The 15,405-nt window shown below is 43.6% G+C and overlaps 1 protein-coding gene across 1 annotated transcript in view; it reads right to left on the reverse strand.

Annotated features, from left to right (window-relative positions):
- The window catches only part of OBSCN (obscurin, cytoskeletal calmodulin and titin-interacting RhoGEF), a 289,411-nt gene that overhangs the window by 144,527 nt on the left and 129,479 nt on the right, over positions 1-15,405 (reverse strand). Inside the window, exons 44-49 of the mRNA XM_067470395.1 lie at positions 14,970-15,233; positions 14,264-14,527; positions 11,885-12,148; positions 7,501-7,767; positions 7,003-7,275; positions 1,996-2,262 (exon numbers count right to left, since the gene is read on the reverse strand). Of these exons, the coding sequence (XP_067326496.1) occupies positions 1,996-2,262; positions 7,003-7,275; positions 7,501-7,767; positions 11,885-12,148; positions 14,264-14,527; positions 14,970-15,233 (1,599 nt within the window). The remainder of the gene's footprint in view (positions 1-1,995; positions 2,263-7,002; positions 7,276-7,500; positions 7,768-11,884; positions 12,149-14,263; positions 14,528-14,969; positions 15,234-15,405) is intronic.

Consider the following 15,405-nt stretch of genomic DNA (forward strand, 5'->3'; position numbering starts at 1 on the left):
GTTATGTATATAATTCAGATTGCTTACTGTATTGTATCTGTGTGTATTGGTTTGCAGTTTTTTACTCTTTGTTGTTGGGAGGGACTGCAGACCATGTGATCAAGTCTGGGCTTGTTCAGGACTCCATTTTAGAAATAGATGTATGCTTTAGACTTCAATAGGAACAGTATGCTTACAGACTCCACTGGACTTTCAGACTAGACAGAGACTCTATTAGACTCTCAGAACAGAGAGATGCTTTGGACTTTGGATTGTTGATTCTAAGAAAGATGCCCTGTGTTACCTACGAAGAGAAACTACTACAAATCCTATCTGTAACTGGACTGATAAGCAAAGTACCTGTATGCTGAATACATGAAGTTTGTGAGTAAACCAACTGTTACTGAAGTCTACTTATTTTTGTCTCTTGAGAGCATGATTAAGAAGCAAATATATTTTAAGGGAGAGTAGATGTTTTGGACAACTAAAAAAGACACTTCTGAAACTCTGCTAGATATACATGTGTGTTTTTGTGCATTGGCATATCTTTTGTCCCTGACAGTTCAAAGAGATATTTGGGATATCTGTTTAACAGCTGAGAAACCTAATTGCCTTGAATGCCATTTTCCCACAAGGCTATGACTCTAACAGGTCATGCTTTTTACCAAAAGGTTGTGGCATCATTTTTCAAAAGGTTATGACTTCTAACAAGGTCCTGACTTTCTGGAGATTTCAATTTTCCAAAAGCATCTACACCAGACATGGGCCAACTTGGGCCTCCAGGTGTTTTGGACTTCAACTCCCATAATTCCTAACAGCCTACCGACTGTTAGGAATTATGGGAGTTGAAGTCCAAAACACCTGGAGGACCCAAGTTGGCCCATGCCTGATCTACATTGTAGAACGAATGCAGTTTGATACCACTTGAACTGCCATGGCTCAATACTATGGAATCCTGGGAGTTGTACTTTGCTGAGGCACCAGTGCTCTTTGGCAGAGAAGGCTAAAGACCTTGCCAAACTACAACTCCTATTATTCTGTAAAATTGTGCCATGGCAATTAGGAAAGAAATAAGAAAACTATCCAATCAAGGAAGCAATGTTTCTAGACCTGGAAGACCTCGAAGGATAATTGATGACCAGGGCTTTTTCATTCATAGGGTTGCTAGAAATCAATTTGATGTCAAAGAATGTGCCGTCGCACCTGGGGGCTATTATTCTCAATAAAGGAGGGATGGACGTGGCATCTTTCTCCCAGAGGATTGCTTCTTGCCCTCCTATAGGAAACTGGATCTTTCAAGAACCCAAAATGCTGTAAATAACTCAAAATAAGTTTTATTTATCACAAAGTCATTTCTTTAAAGCAATGAGTTGGAAAACTTCAGAGGGGTGAAGGAAAACATACGTTACAGTCTCAATTAGTCCTGGGTCCAAGGGGTTTGAAGCTGAGAAGCCTCACCAAGATTCCTCTTTCCTCAATGGTTGTGAACCCCGAGGCAAACCACAACCCCAGTTCAGATGGCCTATGTTTTGAAGACTCAGGATCTTCCTTTGGTGCCAAAAGAACCGGTTTGAAGGTGCTTGGGTCTCCTCAATGTTGTCCAGGATGATCTGGACATAAAGCATGAGTCCCAAGGGTAAAAAACCTCAGAGTTGATGCTAAGACATAACTTAAATCAGGGTCTTTTAGAGTCAAGTCTCTTACTCACATCCATGTGGTATGAACTCTGATGGCAGAATGAGAAAGAAAAGGGAAGCACTCCCCTCCTGCAGGAAGAGGTGGAGCCAAACAGTACTGATTGACAGCTATAAGTAACCAATCCATACAACCATACATAAGCAGGGCAAAAGGGGCAGGATTAAGCATGATACAACAATTTAAATCTTGCAACTGACAGTTTTATACATAGGTGGCGCCACTCGCGCCATCACAAAGAACAACAAAGCAAAATAAATTGGGTCCTTCTCCTTTGGAGAAAAACAAAAGCATCATCTACCGGGATTGTGACTGCCTCACCTTCAACAGTTATGGTTGCTGTGGTCTTCTGGTGTCCGATGTCGCAGACATATTTGCCAGAGTCTTCAGGTTTAACATTGTAAATCTTTAAAGTATGTACTGTTCCTTCCTGCTTGATCTGATACTTGGAGCTTGGGGAGATCACTTGGGAACCCTTCTTCCATGTCGCTGAGACGTCAGGCTGGGAGACTTCACATTTCAGAGTGGCCGTGCTGTCCTCTTGCAGTTCTTTGTTCGCCAGCTGCTCTTTAAATACAGGAAGTGTGGCTGAAAATATAACGAATTTAGTATTTTAAAAAACTGTACTGAGCTGAAGGATAATATGACCCATTTTGCATCATTCCATTTCAGGCAGTCAACTCTAGACTCAAGGCTAACACTGTACCAATGTAATTAATGTTTCTTAATTTGCATCACAAGCATAGCTCCCAATTTCTGGACCTTCCAAGAGTGCATGACACTACAAATAATAGTGGACCCCAACATTTTTAACGGGTTAAATGATGGATGCACCAAGAAGAAGGTGTAACTTGGATAGACACATTTGGAATTGATTGAAATACGGATGAAATCATACGATTTTGGACATCCGAAGTGAGTTTTGAACCATGCAGGAAAGGTGGGAGGGGGGATTCTGAATTTGAACCACTCACCCATTTTTTTTCCAAAATATTCTGTAATGTTTGGGTGTCTTCCGTTGTTATTTTAATTTTCACAACCATTATGCAACTTTGGTGAAGCCAAAAAAAGCATAAAGTAAAGCAAGGGTTTTGCACAGCTGGTAATCTCCATCAACTATAAGGGGAAGTCTGACTTGGCCACGGTAGTCCACGCTCTTGTCACATCCCACCTAGACTACTGCAACGCTCTCTAAGTGGGGGTTGCCCTTGAAGACGGCCCGGAAGCTTCAATTAGTCCAACGTGCGGCAGCCATGATTCTAACAGGAGCGGCGCACAGGGAGCACACAACCCCCCTGTTGCGCCACCTCCACTGGCTGCCGATTTGCTACCGGGCTCAATTCAAGGTGTTGGCATTGGCCTATAAAGCCCTAAACAGTTCCGGCCCAAGATACCTAGCCGACCGCGTCTCGGCCTATGAACCCACCAGGACTTTGAGATCTTCCAGGGAGGCCCTGCTCTCGATCCCGTCGGCTTCCCAAGCATGGTTGGCGGGGACGAGAGATAGGGCCTTCTCGGTGGTGGCGCCTCAGCTGTGGAACGCCCTCCCTACAGACATTAGGATGGCATCATCTCTCATGGCATTCCGAAGACAGTTGAAGACCTGGATGTTTGTGCAGGCGTTTGAGTAATCTAGTGCAATCTGGTAATTGAACATAGGAATGGAATAATGGACAACGAACCCAGACTTTGCTTGGATGATGAAATGATTGGGTACGACTGTTTTTGTGATAATTGTGCATTGTAATTGCTTATTGGTTATTAGTGGATAATGTGTTAAGTTAATTGTTATATGTTGTATGGAACTACCTTTTTTTTTTACTATTTTTTACTGTTTGTGAACCGCTGTGAGTCGCCTTCGGGCTTGAGATACAGCGGTATATAAGCAAAGTAAATAAATAAATAAATAAATAAGATCTATCAACCGAGAGGCTGCAAGTTTGAAGCTCTGGGTCAGCGTGAGTGGCCAACCGTAAGCCCTGCTTGCTGTTTACCTAAGAAGTTTGAAAACAGCTTTAGTTGTCATTAGAGAAATTAGGTAACACTAAAAGCAGGGGCGTTGCTTTACGGCGCCATAATGAAAGAAGATCAGAAAGTGCTGGCCGACCAAAAGGAAGAAGGAAGTCCTGACGGCTCTTCATCATAGAGGTTGGAGCGAAAGCACCCTCCCCCCGCCCTTGGATTCGAGCCCAACCTGCCATGGAACAAAAACAGTTGCACACTGAGTCGAAACAAATCACCTTCTTCTGTTCTGTCTGTCTGCCTATTCTTTATACAAAGCAGCATTGAATGTTTGCCATGTATGTGTACTGTGACTCACCCTGAGTCCCCTTTGGGGTGAGAAGGGCAGAATATAAATAAAGTGTTGTTATATTGTTGTTATTGTTATTTTGGCCGGTGCTGCCAGAAGGGATGCATGCATTGGGTGTGGCTAATCACAACCATCTTAACTGTAGTTTGGGAAGACCAGGCCACCAATGGTAGAGATTGTAAAAAGCACTGCTGTTAAACACATTTCCCACAATGCATGCCTGCTCAGTAGCCAGATGATGGCTGAAGGACCCAAAATAGCTGTCTAAATATAAAATAAACTGATTGAATCTACAAAGAGGTCTAAAGAAGGCAGCAAAGCAATAAGCAACTTTTGCAAAGCCAAGAAAACATAAATTGCTTAAAAAACCAATCATTTTACTTTGGCCTGATTGCCATGAACAAGGCACTAGGGCTGCCAGCCACAGCCAGCCAGCCCTTTACAGTCAGTAAGTAATGATAAAATAAAATGATGGATTGTATCTGCAAAAAGGAATAAACAGAGGGATGTGTCTTGAGGGTCCCTTCCAACTCAGTAGAGGAAGCAAATGGATGTCAGGAGAGTTTGGATGGTGCCTTTCCTCCCAGAAGAAGGGGATCAGTCTAGATGTCCCTTGATGAGGTCTGTACTATGATTTCTGTTCTCCACCAAATTAACACAGTTTGTGCCACACAAACAATGTTTCTGAAGTAGAACAACTACTTTCAAAGTAAAGGCCACCCAATGGAACAGGAAATAACACTTTCAAACCAGGAACAGATTTTCTTTATTATTAAAAAAATGTTTTTATAAAAAAAATTGAAAATTTCATCAGGATTGGTCTAAAACTGAGGGAGGGAGAATTCCCTGAAATTTCCCCAGTGCCAGTGCTGTTCCCCTACTGTGCATGCACATCCACTTTAAAGAATCAATTTGAAAGTGCTGGAAGTTTCGGAAAGTTTTCAAATTTTTTTGGAAAAATTTGGAAGTGACTTTAGAATCAAACCACTAGTACCCCCTACTTCCGAACTGAGTTTAGCACCATTTTTTTAAACCAACCAAGCCTAGTAACTTGTTCAAGAAGACATTCTAAAACAGGCATGAGCAAACTTCAGTCCCTCCAGGTGTTTTGAACTTCAATTCCCACAATTCCCAACAGCCAACCAGCTGTTAGGAAATTCACCTTGGCTTTAACATCATTTACTCTCATTCGTGATCATTAAGTGAGTTCTCATCTTGCCATGAGCTGAAAATGAGATCAAAAATGTACCTGCGCTCTTCACTTCTCAGCTATTCTGGTTCACCTTTGACCATAAGTGAAGACATATTGTACAAGTGGGCCTTAGAAATTTCAGGATATGTTTCTCAATATACATGCAATACAGGGGATATGTTCCTGGACTGACCATTGAAATAGAAAACAGTTGATAATGGTGAACCCTACTGAAATGAACCTCTGTATAATGTTCCAACGTTAGTGTTGGGACTCAGCCTGTGTGTGACCCTATGTGCGAACTTGAGCCTGAATCTCTGATTGTATTGCCTAATGTTGATAATATTTATGTAAATGTTGAAGGGCCTAGTTTGGATAGTGAGGGTGAAGTGATCAATGAGGATGAGGTTCAAGATGGAGACACTTTGGGCAGTAAAAATCCTTGTTGTTGTTGTTGTTGTTCATTCAGTCGTCTCCGACTCTTCATGACCTCATGGACTAGCCCACGCCAGAGCTCCCTGTCGGCCGTCACCACCCCCAGCTCCTTCAAGATCAGTCCAGTCACTTCAAGGATGCCATCCATCCATCTTGCCCTTGGTCGGCCCCTCTTCCTTTTACCTTCCACTTTCCCCAGCATAATTGTCTTCTCTAGGCTTTGCTGTCTCCTCATGATGTGGCCAAAGTACTTCAACTTTGTCTCTAGTCTCCTTCCCTCCAATGAGCAGTCGGGCTTTATTTCCTGGAGGATGGACTGGTTGGATCTTCTCGCAGTCCAAGGCACTCTCAGAACTTTCCTCCAACACCACAGCTCAAAAGCATCGATCTTCCTTCGCTCAGCCTTCCCTAAGGTCCAGCTCTCACATCCGTAGGTGACTACAGGGAAGACCATGGCTTTGACTAGGCGGATCTTTATTGCCAGTGTGATGTCTCTACTCTTTACTCTTTTATCGAGACTGGACATTGCTCTCCTCCCAAGAAGTAAGCGTCTTCTGATTTCCTGGTAAAAATCCTACAGGCTTTGATTTAGAGGCTTCAAGGGAGAAGCCAAGTTCTCATGAGAAAGAAATTTCACTCCTTTCTCCTCCTGGCCCAAGCTTGCAAGATAACGACACCTGGTCGAGTCAATGATAACAGCCGCAGTTTAGAGATAAGCCAGAGCCACAGAGAGACTCAATGTTTATGTAGGTCCGAGAGAATTCGACGACTGAAACCAAAGAATAGAGTTAGCCAGAATCAGTTTCTGGAATTTATGAGTGGCCATGAGGTGGATTTCCTCAGACCAAGCATCGTTTAGTTTCAAGTACAAAGCTCCAGGGTTTTCCAGTTTCCAGCAGCCTGGTCTCCAAGGGAATTTCTGGCTTCAAATGAGATTTAGCAGGGGCTAATCTGTTCATGGATTTCTATTGAGAGTTGTCTAGATATTATTGCTTTGGATTTTCTGCAAGCTTTCTGGACATTGCTGTTTGCTGTTTTATTTTGACTCTTTTGTTGTTGTTCATTCGTTCAGTCGACTCCAACTCTTCGTGACCTCATGGACCAGCCCACGCCAGCGTTCCCTGTCGGCCGTCACCACCCCCAGCTCCTTCAAGGTCAGTCCAGTCACTTCATTTTGACTCTACCTTTGGACTTCTATCTATTTTATATTCATCATTCAATAAAAAGGGATTGTATTTTTCCTAAACCAAGGTGCGGTGTATTAATGACAAGAGGGCCCTGTTTCCTGCGCTGGAGTGCAACAATTAGAACCTTTCAGAGAAGCAGTAACAAACTGAGATGAACCCATGCAGTAGTCCTCGATAGCAAGAGGCCACCAGTCAGTCCTTACCTTTCACTGTGAGCTGGGCAGTGGAGGTGTATGGTCCAACTCGGAAAGTGACGGTGCCAGAATCTTGTTGGCTGACTTTCCTCAGCCTCAGCGTATGGATCCTGCCTTTCTCAACGGAGATCTCATTCATCTCATTGCTCTGGAGAGAGGCCTCCTGCAGCTTCCACTCCACATCTCTCGCATTGTCATGGGAGACTTTGCACTCAAAGGCCACGTCTTCATCCTCAAACACTTCGATGTTCTTCAGGCCCTTGGTGATGGTGATGTCCAGCTCTGTAAGAGGCATGGCATCCATCAGAGACAGAGCAACAAGGGGGGAGCAAAGGTCTCAAAACACAACACATTTTGGGATTGACACAGTGGAAATTATTTCAATTGTCCCTTCAAATCAATCTTGAATTCTTGCTAGAGGTTCTTAACTAGGAGTCATTTGTAAGTTGGATGTTTTTAACTCAGGGACTGCATGTAATGACATTGGCAAAAAGCAGCACCACTTACCCTTCACAGTTAATGTCGCAGAGGTGGTCTGATCTCCCGTAATGCAAGAATACTCTCCGCGATCTTTGGGCTCCACGTCACGAATAAGCAGCTCGCATCTGGTCCCTTCTTGCCTCATTTCGTATTTGTTGTCAGGATGAAGAGCCACGCCATCCTTCCTCCACTCCACCGGGGCCTTTAGGACGGTTAAGTCGCATCGGAATCTGGCTGTTCCTCCTTCTTCAGCTTTTTCGTTCTTCAGAGGTTGCTTGAATTCAGGCTTCAGGGCTGCAAAATCAACAACAGTCAATGAAGACACAATATGGGCTCCTGCGCAAGAAGAGGAACCTACAAACTGTTCCAGGAAGGAAAAACACCAGAGGTTTCAGGCTGTGGAATAAATGGTTATTTGATCTTCCAAGAGGACAACATACAGTGCTGGTAACAAGGCACAACCATAATGGTTACAATTTTATACAAGGAAGGAAATGTTTGTCATTAATCCTAAAGCAAAAGAGATGCATTGATTTCCTTGGCATTTCCACAGGAAGGTCATTGCTTTCTTCCTTTCCACCACCTTTAAAAAATAACCAGGATCTCTCAAAATATGTTTGCAAGTGTTCAAACGACATATTTCATTCACTCCTGTGGATTGTAAATTACCATAAGCTATGTTTGTTGGTAATGGTGAAGAACCCAGTTGGTTTTCCCCCATTGTTATCGAGACACAGTGAAGACATCTGCCCTTGTGCTGTGCTACTCTGCTGCTGAGTATGCATGCCCAGTGTGGAACACATCTCACCACGCTAAAACAGTAGATGTGGCTCTTAATGAGACATGCCGCACTATCACAGGGTGTCTGCGCCCCACACCACTGGAGAAATTACACTGCTTAGCCGGTATTGCACCACCTGACATCCGCTAGGAAGTAGCAGCCAATAGTGAAAGGACCAAGGCAGAGACATCTCCAGTTCATCTCCTGTTTGGGTATCAGCCAGCACATCAACGACTTAAACCTAGAATTAGTTTTCTAAGATCTGCAGAGACACTCACTGGAACACCTCAGCAAGCGAGAGTCCAAAAGTGGCAGGCCCAAACCCAGCACCTCAATCCGTGGGTGATACCAGATGAGAGACTCCCCGCTGGGCACACAGAAGACTGGGTGACTTGGAAGGCGCTGAACAGACTGTGTTCTGGCACCACAAGATGCAGAGCCAATCTTCAGAAATGGGGCTACAAAGTGGAATCCTCGACATGCGAGTGTGGAGAAGAGCAAACCACTGACCACCTGCTGCAATGCAACCTGAGCCCTGCCACATGCACCATGGAGGACCTCCTTGTGACAACACCAGAGACACTCCAAGTGGCCAGATACTGGTCAAAGGACATTTAACCAACTACCAAGTTTGCAAAATCTGTGGGTTTTTTTAATCTGTGTGTTTGTTTTGTTCTGTTAGAAATGTAATACAATGGTATGGTTGCTGATGACAGGATAAATAAATAAATCTTGTCCTCAAATTTTGACTCACCTATAACTTTAACGAATGCATATGCCCTATTCTCAGATCTGTAATGAATCAGTTTCATAGTTACGTTTTTCATTTTCCATCACTTTTGCACAGAATTGCGGTCACACGCCATACGGTATCCTTCAAAAAGATGTTAGTGTGCACTTTCTGGGATGTTAGCATTCAAACAATCAGCTCAAAATGCACAAAATATCTGTATCCTAAAAACTAACCTGTTTCATTTACTTAATTAATTCATGTGCCACTTCCCTCCCAGATGTTGACCCCAAGCTAGCTTCCAAGGACAGTGAATTAACTAAATTACCTTGTTAAATGATTGGTGAATGTGTGAGCATATATATATATGTCTGCAGGATTAATCACATACCCTAACATACAGTTCACCAACAAACTATAAATTAGCATACATCTATCTGATACGGGCGGGATAGAAATAGTGTAATTCATTCATTCATTCATTCATTCATTCATTCATTCATTCATTGAAGAGAGATATTGACAAGCTGGAATGTGTCCAGAGGAGGGCGACTAAAATGATCAAGGGTCTGGAGAACAAGCCCTATGAGGAGCAGCTTAAAGAACTGGGTATGTTTAGCCTGAAGAAGAGAAGGCTGAGGAGATATGATAGCCATGTATAAATATGTGAGAGGAAGCCACAGGGAGGAGGGAGCTAGCTTGTTTTCTGCTTCCCTGGAGACTAGGACACGAAACAATGGCTTCAAACTACAAGAAAGGAGATTCCATCTGAACACGAGGAAGAACTTCCTGACTGTGAGAGCCGTTCAGCAGTGGAACTCTCTGCCCTGGAGCGTGGTGGAGGCTCCTTCTTTGGAAGCTTTTAAGCAAAGGCTGGATGGCCATCTGTCAGGGGTGATTTGAATGGAATATTCCTGCTTCTTGGCAGGGGGTTGGACTGGATGGCCCAGGAGGTCTCTTCCAACTCTTTGATTCTATGATTCTATAATATCTTATACTTTTCACTGAGCTTGGAAACCCAGGTTTCGGTGGTGGCCAGGGGAGCTTTCGCACAATTAAAATTTGTGCGCTAATTGCACCCGCACCTTGGGAAGTCAGACTTGGCCACAGTGGTCCACACTCCCGTTACATCTCAAATAGACTCTAAGTGGGGTTGCCTTTGGAGACTGTCCAGAAGCTCCAAGTAGTCCAACAGGAAGCAGACAGGTTTCTCACTGGAGCAATGTACAGGGAGCATACAACTCCCCTGATACGTCAGCTCCACTGGCTGCCAATTTGCTACCGGGCACAATTCAAAGTGCTGGCTTTAGCCTATAAAGCCCTAAATGGTTCCTGTCCTAGTTACCTGTCCAAACGCATCTCCCTCTATGAACTACCCAGAACATTAAGATCTGCCAGGGAGGCCCTGCTCTAGGTCCCACCTCCTTCACAAGCGCGACTGGTGTAACATAACTGTGTTTTATATTATTGTGGGCATCGAATTGTGCCATTTTGTAAACTGCCCTGAGTTGCCCTCGGGCTGAGAATGGCGATATAGAAATATAGTAAATAAACAAACAAACATCTCAGTAATGTTGTACATATTTGATGAAACTTCCTAGCAATTACACTATGTAACAAAATTTGAAAAAGTTTCTGTTCCTGGTTTGAAAGTGTTATTTCCTGTTTAATTATGCAGTATTTACTTTGAAAGTAGTTATTATATTGCGGAAACTTTGTTTTTGTGGCTGCCACAAACTGTTGGAAAACTATAGGAAAATGTGTTGCAGGATGTCCCTCCTGCAATGACAAAGTTTTTGCAGTTTAATAAACTTCTTCCATGTTTTTATTATAAAACCAATTAGGAAATGACATGTATAACCCAGCAACAAAAATCGTGTTACATACTGTTATCATACATGGCACCCAAACTAACAAAATGAAGTTCAACAGTGACAAATGCAAGATACTCCACTTTGGCAGGAAAAACGAAATGCAAAGATACAAAATGGGGGAAAAAATGATGCCTGGCTCGAGAGCAGCACGTGTGAAAAAGATCTTGGAGTCCTCGTGGACAACAAGTTAAACATGAGCCAACAATGTGATGTGGCAGCAAAAAAAGCCAATGGGATTTTGGCCTGCATCAAGAGGAGCATAGTGTCTAGGTCCAGGGAAGTCATGCTACCCCTCTATTCTGCTTTGGTTAGACCACACCTGGAATATTGTGTCCAATTCTGGGCACCACAACTCAAGAGAGATATTGACAAGCTGGAATGTGTCCAGAGGAGGGCGACTAAAATGATCAAGGGTCTGGAGAACAAGCCCTATGAGGAGCGGCTTAAGGAGCTGGGCATATTTAGCCTGAAGAAGTGAAGGCTGAGAAGAGATATGATAGCCATGTATAAATATGTGAGAGGAAGCCACAGGGAGGAGGGAGCAAGCTTGTTTTCTGCTTCCCTGGAGACTAGGATGCAGAACAATGGCTTCAAACTACAAGAGAGGAGATTCCATCTGAACATGAGGAAGAACTTCCTGACTGTGAGAGCCGTTCAGCAGTGGAACTCTCTGCCCCGGAGTGTGGTGGAGGCTCCTTCTTTGGAAGCTTTTAAACAGAGGCTGGATGGCCATCTGTCAGGGGTGATTTGAATGCAATTTTCCTGCTTCTTGGCAGAATGGGGTTGGACTGGATGGCCCATGAGGTCTCTTCCAACTCTTTGATTCTATGATTCTATGTTCACAGGTCCCACCAAATGCTCAGTAATGAAGTGATATGTGTGTATGTATGTACCAAGTAGAGTATAGAAAATGAATCAGAGGTCAATTTTCCCATCAGCAGCATCAACATCTATATTTCCTTATTTACACACCCAGAATTCTACTGCCAATGTATCAATGAACTGGCTTAATTTCACATGTTTTACCGTGAACGGTTAGAACTGCGGTGGTTTTCTTCTCTCCACAAAGACAGCTGTAACACCCAGCATCCTGAATGTCTAATTCACAGATCGCCAATTCCACAATGTTGCCTTCTTGTCTCATATGGTATTTGTTGCTTTCTTCTAGCTTCTTGTTTTCCTTCCTCCACTCCACTGGAGCAGCCTTGGTGAGCTCACAGTGCAGCGTGGCTGATCCATGTTCAGTGGCTTCCAAGTCCTTCAGCTCCGTTTTGAACTGTGGTGGGAGGGCTGCAGAACACAAAAGACATGGGTGAAGGACCAGCCTCCATCAGGGGGTGGCGCAGCAGGAGTGGGAAACCAGTGGGAGGGAGGAGAACAGAAACTGGAGTGGGGAGTTTGGTCCAGCAGCTGAGGATGGTTAATGGAAATAAGGGCCTCCATTGCCTTCAGCAGCCACTGGCACAATTTCAAACGTAGATAGCACTATGAATAATGACTCTCCAAACATATCTTCACAACAGTCATTGACGCTCACTACAGATTTACAATGGAACATGAAGACACAGAAGACAACACAGAACAAGTGGGAATGTTGCTACATTGGTGTTCAATGGTATGGTAGAGTCCAAGTTCCATGTCATCTGCACAGAATGGTTTTTATCGTAGACTGTTAGAGTCAATGGCTGGTCTCTATAGGTTCAAATATATGTCTTGATGCAAGACCAAGAACAAGCCACAAGAGTAAAGATGAAGATCCGCCCAGAGGAAAAGTGTTCCTACCATACATCAAGGGAACCACTGACCGCATAGGGAAGCTGATGAGGAAACACAAAATATGAACCACCTACAGACCTACTAAGAAAATCCAACAAATGCTTCATTCAGCAAGGGACAAGAGGGATCCTCTCACCTCTGCAGGAGTCTACCGTGGACAAGTCTACATAGGGACCACCAAACACAGCGCCCAGACACGCATCAAGGAACATGAAAAGCACTGCAGACTACTCCAACCAGAGAAATTAGCCATAGCAGAGCACCTGATGAACCAACCTGGACACAGCATTTTATTTGAGAACACAAAAATGCTGGACCACACCAACAACCACCATGTCAGACTACACAGAGAAGCCATTGAAATACACAAACATGTGGACAATTTCAACAGAAAGGAAGAAACCATGAAAATGTACAAGATCTGGCTACCAGTATTAAAAAATTCTAAAATTGCAACAGCAAAAACAGCAGAGAGGAAACAGGCAGGGACATCTAATTACCTTTCAAGAAGAGTTTGCTCCAGGCACAGTCAGCCCATTGTATGCTAATCAAGGTGGTCAGTTGAAATATTCACACCTAGCCCAACTGAAAAAAGTCCTTTGTCTCACCCTGGTCATTCCACAGATATATAAACCCTTTTTCCCAGTTCCAACAGACCTCACCTCTGAGGATGCTTGCCATAGATGCAGGCGAAACGTCAGGAGAAATGCCTCTAGAACATGGCCATATAGCCCAAAAAAACCCACAAGAACTTATTATCTCTTGATGCTTTTCAGGTTTACATCAGAGAGACTGCCAGCTCAACAAATGGATCCAGTTGCTTCATGAAATACTTGTCTCTTAGCATCAGGACCTCTTGTCCCTTTCTCCACTCCCCCAAACCATCCAGCCATGTTAACTTACACTGCAACTTACCATTTTACCCTTGATGACTTCTGGACCATGAACACCTTGTTTGAAAGACCAGCAAGGGTGAAAGGTATGACAACAGATCCAAAGGCAGAGTTACAAATGGGGAAAGCAAATCTTTCATGAGCTGATTTTTAATATAATGACTTCAGAACACCATGTATCTTTTAGCCAGGATGAAGACTCAAGGCTATTAAGAAGGACTAGGAATCATAGAAAAGGAAGATAGTGAGGAAGAACAAGCAAGTGAGATCAGTGAAGGATTTGTAGGATGAGAATGAGATGTGGCATCCACACAGGAATTAGTGTCCAGTACTGAAAGAAGACAGGGTGACATGGATGAGGGAGAACAAGCAAGTGAGATCAGTGAAGGGTTTGTAGGATGAGAATGTGGCATCCACACAGGAATTAGTGTCCAGAACTGGAAGAAGACAGGGTGACATGGATTTCCAGGTTGCAGTTTGGACTCACTCTTCTTGACTGTCTCCATGAGCATGCTAGGGATACAGACACACAGACACAATATCCACTTGGTTAGGACTTCCATATTATTACAAACCACCACACTTCAATTTGGTGGAGGACACATGGACAAACTAGGCATACATTGTAGTTGGGCTTGGAGCACACTTGTCAAACCGTTGACCATCACGACTACTGACAGAAAGGAGAACAATATCTGTTGAGAGTTTGCAATGTAGTAATTCACATGTTGTTTACCATTGACTATCAAAGAAGCTGTGGTTTGTTCATCCCCACATGTACAGGTGTAGTTTCCAGCATCCTGAAGATTAAGTTGGTGGATCACCAGCTCAACACTGGTGCCATCTTGTTTCATGACGCATTTTTCACCTGCTTGGAGCACTTGATGCTCCTTCTTCCATTCTACTGGCGCAACTCGAGTCAACTCACAACAGAGTGTGGCTATGCCACCTTCTGTGGCATCTATGTTCTTCAGGTTGCATTTGAAGTGTGCTGGCAAAGCTGGGGATCAGAAAACACCGTATTTCTTTTAATGACACATGACAGCTTGGAGAAGGCATTTGGGACCACACAACACAAGATGACACAAACACAATAAAATAAAATGCATAACATTGGGAAAGGCAGAAAGTTGAACATGTCTTACAATGTGCCTAGCTTCCTGTCCTTGTAATTTGTATCACAAGGACCAGAAGGGATGGGAATTTCCACAAGGTAGACAATGCTGTCTTGTGGGGAAACATTGAACTGTCTTAGGAAGATGTAATTAGTTTCAGTATCGCTTGTGTGACAGGTCTATGGATGGCTTCTGCCCAGCAGGAGCAATATCACACATACACAAACAAACAGACAACTCCAAATGACAAACATCAATAAATAGGAAATATGTGCAACTACAGAAATTGGATAGTGGGCGAAATAGTAAGCAACCATGTTCCTTTACCATGAACAGTCAAGAAAGATGCTGTCTTCTCATCTCCACAAAGGCAAGTGTATTCTGCAGAATCTTCCAATTCCACATCTTGGATCACCAGCTTAACAAAGCAGCCCTCCTGCCTCATTTGGTATTTATCGCTTTTGCTGAGCAAATGCTGCCCCTTCATCCACTCCACCGGAGCGGCCTTAGTCAATTTGCAGCTCAGAATGGCAACTCCACTTTCCATCACTTCCTCGCTCTTTAGATGTTCTTCAAAACTGGCTGGTAGAACTGAGGAACGCAACATATGGAGACGGTTAAAGCACAAATACACAACAGAAATTACCTTTGTCTAGCAGCTGAGAGGCCATTCTGAGGTCACTCAACAAGGTCGGATCATTGATTAGGTGTTTAGCCAGATGTCCTTTAAAAAGATCTCCTGACCTAAAATGTGTTTTGGTTG

The sequence above is a fragment of the Anolis sagrei genome, chromosome 6, assembly GCF_037176765.1.
Source record: "Anolis sagrei isolate rAnoSag1 chromosome 6, rAnoSag1.mat, whole genome shotgun sequence".
Classification (NCBI taxonomy): Eukaryota; Metazoa; Chordata; class Lepidosauria; order Squamata; family Dactyloidae; genus Anolis; species Anolis sagrei.